Here is a 6,000-nt window from a genome sequence, read left to right as displayed (position 1 = left end):
GAGGTCTCTTCCAATCCTGATGATACAGTATCACAGTATCACAGTATACTGTGATACTGTGAAGTTCTAGAACAAGAAGCATACAATGCTAGTGGCACATTCAGTGAGAAGACCCTGGGTTTGAGGGCAGGCAGGACAGCAAAGCAGAGTACACAGCCCACTGCTAGAGCATAATGTGGACAAATAGCAAGACATTATGGTTACGTTTCACAGCTGCTAACTGTGTTAGTCCTTAAACAAGCATCTACTGGGACTTTAAGCTTTAATTCCTTTGAAATAGCAGGCTTCGGAGGAGAGCTATGTTCTTACAGCAGCTACCATCGTGTCTTCAGGCTGTGGGGTATTATTTTCAAAAGCCACAGCAGAGTTCATCCCTGATATATTAAGCCTCATTCAGCCTGGGTTGTTTTTTTTGCATTTTCTCCTACACAGAATTCCTGCTCCTTTCCACTCTGCTGCTGGTATCCCAGCTGTTCACACTTCTTTGGCTCAGGCTTTATGAAATGAAGCCAAGAAGCCGATTCCATCGAAACCAAGAGGATTTGTAATTAGCTCCACCTTTTCCAGAGAAAACATTGTATCTGTGTCTTGAAGCACGCTTCGTCGTAGCAGCACGGCACCGTTCCTGTAGTTGTGTCTGATCAGCTCTTCGAGCTCCTATCTTTAGAGGAACTGTACCCCCACACACCTCCTATGGAGGAGACAAAAGCTATTCATTATATTCACAGCTGGGCTGTCTCCAGCCTCTCTTTGAAAATCAAAGCTCTCCAATTATCCCCTTTATTCTTCATTTTCACCCATTTTTGCATTGCTGGTTGTGCATGGGGTACATGATGGTTACCCAAATATAGGTCAAGACAGGGATTTACTCAAGGTCTACTTCTTGCAAAACACTGAACTCCTTCGCCGGGCTTTGGCATCCTGGTATTTCCTTTTCCAGGAAGAGTTACTGTTTCTTTTGGCTGCGTCTCTGTCCTCTGTGGCACACACTTTTAACTACGATAGCTGAAAACCACGCCGGCAAGTGGGATGGTGTCCTGCCAGGCTAACGACTCACATCATTCACTGGGGCTTTTGGTGAGCAGCAAGGATTAACTCAGGGGACAAGATAAGCCCGCAATGCCAGGAGATGGGGAGATGGAAGGAGAGAAAAGGGGGTGCAGAAGAAGGTCCCTTCCTTTCAGCAGACACATCTGTGTTGCCTCAGCTGACTGCAAAGTGCGGGGCAGGGGAAGCAGCACCGGCAAGCCCCGCAGCTGTGCAGCGGTCCTTAGTGACCAGGGAGTTCCCGGAAACAGAGCCAGGCAGAGAGGAGACCCAACGCAGGCTGCCGCCTTTCGTGTGCCTGCGCCGGGCAGGGCGACGTGGCCAGGGCCGCTTGCGGGGAAGCCGCCGGAGATCCAAACGTGGCCAGGGCCGCTTGCGGGGAAGCCGCCGGAGATCCAAACGTGGCCAGGGCCGCTTGCGGGGAAGCCGCCGGAGATTCAGACGTGGCCAGGGCCGCTTGCGGGGAAGCCGCCGGAGATTCAAGGCCGGCGAGAGAGGAAGAGGCGCTCGGACTGCCGGGCAGCAGCTTTCGTAGCCCCTTGGCGCGCAGGGAGCCAGGTGCGGCCGCTGGTGTGGGCAGGCCACAGGCACAGGCCGAGCCGGGGGTGCTTGTGTGTGTCCCGGCGGGTGCCGCAGCTGTCTGCAGCTCCTTGGGCAGGGCGAAAGGTGAGTGCCCGGCTCCCGTGTGGTTCGTCTGTGCTGGGGCGGGTGACACCATGACCGAAAAGCTTGGCAGAGGGCTCCTTTTGATCCAGATCGGTAGAGTGCTCGGGCGGAGCGTGTGTGCCGCAGGTGAGGTGCTGCAGTTTGCTGAGGCAGTCGTGGTGGCTACTCGGGGGAGGGAGGCTGCGCTCCCAGCGCCCACCGAAATGGACACCGGTAAGCAGGCCACAGCCTTTCGGAGCGACAGGGAGCACCACTAAGGGCGGCTGTGTGTGCTGGGAGCAAGGCGATGGCCTGCTCGGCTGGGTGCCACAGCTCCAGCGTGAAGTGATGGAGCTCAGGGAAGAGGGCATAGGTTGAGAAACATCAGGGATACTGAGGGGAAATTGATTACTTCCACCAACTGCTTTCTACAGAACAACATGGGTTTAGGAAGGGCAGATCCTGCCTTTCTAACCTGATCTCCTTCTATGATCAGGTGACTGCTTGGTGGATGTGGGGAGGCCTGTGGATGTGCTCTGTCTGGACTTCAGCAAGGCCTTTGACACTGTCCCCCACAGCACACTGCTGGCTAAGCTGTCAGCCCATGGCTTGGATGGTAACACTCTGTGCTGGGTTAGGAACTGGCTGGAGGGCCGAGCCCAGAGAGTGGTGGTGAATGGTGCCACATCCAGCTGGCAGCTGTCACTAGTGGTGTCCCTCAGGGATCAGTGCTGGGCCCCATCCTCTTTAACATCTTCATAGATGATCTGGATGAGGGCATGGAGTCAGTCATCAGCAAGTTTGCAGATGACACCAAGCTGGGGGCAGATGTGACTGGTGACAAGTGACATGGAGAAAGCTGAAGTTCTCAATGACTTCTTTACCTCTGTCTTCACTGGTGAGGGCTCCAGCCATGCTTCTGGAGTCACAAAAGACAATGGCAGGGGCTGGCAGAAAGAACTGCCCATTGTGAGTGAAGATCAGGTCTGTGACCATCTGATGAACCTCAAAGTCCTCAAGTCTGTGGGACCTGATGGCATACACCCATGGGTACTGAGGGAACTCGGGCAGATGAGGTTGCTAAACTGCACTCTATATTCCAAAAGTCACAGCAGTCTGGTGAAGTCCTCACTGACTGGAAAAGGGGAAACATAACCCCCATCGTCAGAAAGGGAAAGGATGATCCAAGGGCAAGTTCAGTAGCCCCTTCTGGACACATGGTTCATAGTTAATGTACAAAAGCTATTTTGTTGATTTCTGACTCGCTGTTGTAGGCAAAGAGCAGTCCTCCCTGCAAGCCTCTCTTCCCCCATTCACCCTGCTTCCTTTTGCATCTGTCGCAGGCTGTGACAGTTGGCACCTGAGAGAGGCTTTGAAGTCTGTGTTTAGAGCCAGCTTAGCACAGACAGCTGGACAGACTTTATGCTAACTGACTTGAAATATTGTTTTGTATAAGTGGGGAGGCAAACCCCCTCTACCTCAATAGAACTCCACTTCCAGCATTTTGCCCTCCAAGGCTTAAATTTACCATCTGTACTCTGCTCAAGCTTCTCCACAACACTCCATGTTGTCTACTACTGTGTATAAAAATGATCTGTGTTGACACAGGATTGAGTGGGCACTTTGTATTAGCAGCTCCAGCATTTGCCTGTGTCCTTTATTTCAAGCAACAAAAGCATATTTCAAAGCAAGGTGGTTTCTTGAAAGGTTTTCCACTAACAATTTGTCTAAAAAGAGATGCTGCTAGAGAAGGCAGGAATCTGGGTTTCTTCAACCAATTCAATAAAGTTATTGAGGAAATTGCTCAAGACTTCTCAGCTGCTGCTGTGGAGCAGAGTGCACATTGGTCCCCTTGGTTAACGGGATGGAGAAAGACTCCTCTTTCAAGGCTGAGTGCTGCACTATGAGGGTCTCTGGGAACTGGGGCAACAAGCTGCAGTGCTTTGTCTCAGCTCTCTGAGATCACCAACAGCCTCTGGCCTGCCCGGCCCTGCCCTTCCCGCAGCCTACACATGCACACTGGTCCTCATTAGCTCAAGTTGGTCCTCTATAAGCAGGGGATGTGCTTGCTGTGCACCTGCCACAGCAGGTCCTTTCCACTGCTGCTGGCTGAACTGTTTCTAATTATGAAGATAATCAACAGCTAATTGCTAACAATCAGATGAACGCGTTTTAGAGACAGAGGGAAGAAAAGCAGAGAGAAGCTAGGGCTAAAGCAGGAGCTGACTCCATTAATGGACATGGCTGATGGCAAGCAGCTGTTTGGAGCAGAGGGAGCTTGATGGAAAAGGTCCTGCAGCAAAAGCCAAACCATCTTTTCTCTCACATCCCTGAAAAATCCTCACTTTGAAACTTGCTTCTGCCATACTACCTCTGTTTTTAAGACAACACAACTTGGTTTTGCAGGCAATATTGTTATATCACATTAATCTGTGGGGAAGACAACACGCTCCTAAACTGCAAATGAAAGGGTTCAAAACATAGGGGCAGTGCTGCTGCCTTTGCTGGAGTTGCCCAAGTATTTCCAAGTGTCTTGGAGGAAACCTCTCATGCTGGGGGTGAGCTCCAGGGAAATGAAGGCCTCAAAGAGGGGCCCCGGGCATGTGGCATGATATTAGCTGCAGTGAGATCTTTTCAGGAGGATCAGACAAGTGCAAGAAAGAATTCATGAGCCCAAGTTTTACTCTTACTGTACATGGACTGGCATGTTTTGACTTTTATAGAATCATAGAATGTTATGGGCTGGAAGAGACCTCAAAAGCTTACCTAGTCCACCCTCCCTGGAGTAAGCGGGGTCATTTGTAACTAGATTGGATTGCTGAGATCCCCAGTCAATCTGACCTGGAATGTTTCCAGGAATGGGGCTTCTGCCACCTACTTGGGCAACCTCTTGCAGTGTTTCACCAGCCTCTGTGTGAAAAATGTCTTCCTTATATCTAGTCTAAATCTGCCCTCCTTTAGTTTAAAACCATTACTCTTGCCCTGTTGCAACAAGTTCTGCTGAAAAGATTGTCCTTATCTTTCTTATGGACTCCCTTTAAGTATTGGAAGGTGGTGATAAGGAGCCTTTATCTTCTCCAGGCTAAGCAACCCCAACTTTTTCAGCCTTTCTTCCTAAAAGTGGTGCCCTTTGATTTTTTTCATGGCACTCTCCTGGACCCACTCCTCAGGTGCATGTCCTTGTGCTGAGGGCTCCAGCACAAAATGAGTTGTTGTCTCACCTATCTACAGTCTGTTCCTAACATAAGCAATGAAAGAGAATTAAGGGGGGGTGTGTGTGCACGTGTTCGTTTTTTACTGTTTTCTGGTCGACACAGCCGTGTGTTTGATTACTTTTTGTGTGGAGTGAGACAGTGCTCTCTTTCTACAATCATGCCCAGTACCCTGAAGCCACATGGAGCAAACGGAGCTGTTGATACATCTCCTTACGATCGTCCAGCCCTCAACCGAGGTGTCTTCGGACACCGGACGCGGATTCTGAGCGTTCCTTTAGGCAGCCCATGGCCGCAGGGGCGCCGAAGGCTGCCCAAGCAGCGGAGCACGGAGGCTACGGCGCCCGCAGGGAGCGTGGGGCGCTAGAGGCGGTGCCCAAGACGGCCGCTGCGGGAGCAGCGCTCCGCCGGCAGGGGGCAGCACTGCCCCGGGCAGCCCCGCTCCGCCGAGCCGGGCCCGGCCGAGCCGCTCCGAGCGCCGCCGATGGTGGCTCAGCCCGCGCGCAACTGCGCCGCGCCGGGGCCCGCTTCCGCGCCGCGCCCGGGGCCCGATTTGCCAGGCCGTGCTCAGGTCGCCGTGTAAATTACAGCCGTGCCCCTGCCGTGTGCCCGTGTGGTGTTCGCCTGGAGTCTGGAATTGAATTAAAGGCGGGGAAAGCCCTCTTGCAATGCGCCGCTATATTAAACTTAGGGCGCTGTAAATCGGCGCCATGACCCCGTAACTCAGGGCCCGGGAGTTAGGCAAACCTGCCGCTCTGCGCGGCGAGCAGCCGAGATCTTAGCAAATGGCATCATATACAAGTTTCTGCAGTGTGCATAAAACTCGCTGGTTTGTACCCCTATTAGTTGGGTTTTTTACTGCATCTTCAGGGACAAAGAAGTAAAATGGCAAGCGGTACAAACAAGGAAAGCAATTCAGACGTTAGCTTGCATCCGAGGAGTGAGTGACAGCCCAGGCATCTTTATTTGTTTGCTGGTTTGAGGTGTTTTGAGAAAGCTGGGTTTACAAATGTACATGCCTTCCTTCCAGTTTTGTCAGTGCTTTGCTTCCTGCGTGCAGGTCAGAACAGGTACTGCTAGGTAATGACGGCACAGC

At 52.0% G+C, this 6,000-nt stretch overlaps 1 protein-coding gene across 1 annotated transcript in view; it reads left to right on the top strand.

Annotated features, from left to right (window-relative positions):
• The first annotated feature begins 1,119 nt into the window (after positions 1 to 1,119).
• LOC135183327 (uncharacterized) overlaps positions 1,120 to 6,000 on the top strand; it is a 59,598-nt gene continuing 54,717 nt past the window's right edge. Inside the window, exon 1 of the mRNA XM_064158221.1 lies at positions 1,120 to 1,713. Coding sequence (XP_064014291.1) covers positions 1,120 to 1,713 — 594 coding nt within the window. The remainder of the gene's footprint in view (positions 1,714 to 6,000) is intronic.

This window comes from Pogoniulus pusillus, chromosome 18 (genome assembly GCF_015220805.1).
Source record: "Pogoniulus pusillus isolate bPogPus1 chromosome 18, bPogPus1.pri, whole genome shotgun sequence".
In the NCBI taxonomy this organism is placed as follows: domain Eukaryota; kingdom Metazoa; phylum Chordata; class Aves; order Piciformes; family Lybiidae; genus Pogoniulus; species Pogoniulus pusillus.
Note: the sequence above shows the minus strand (reverse complement) of the source record. Positions and strands in the feature narration are given on the sequence as shown.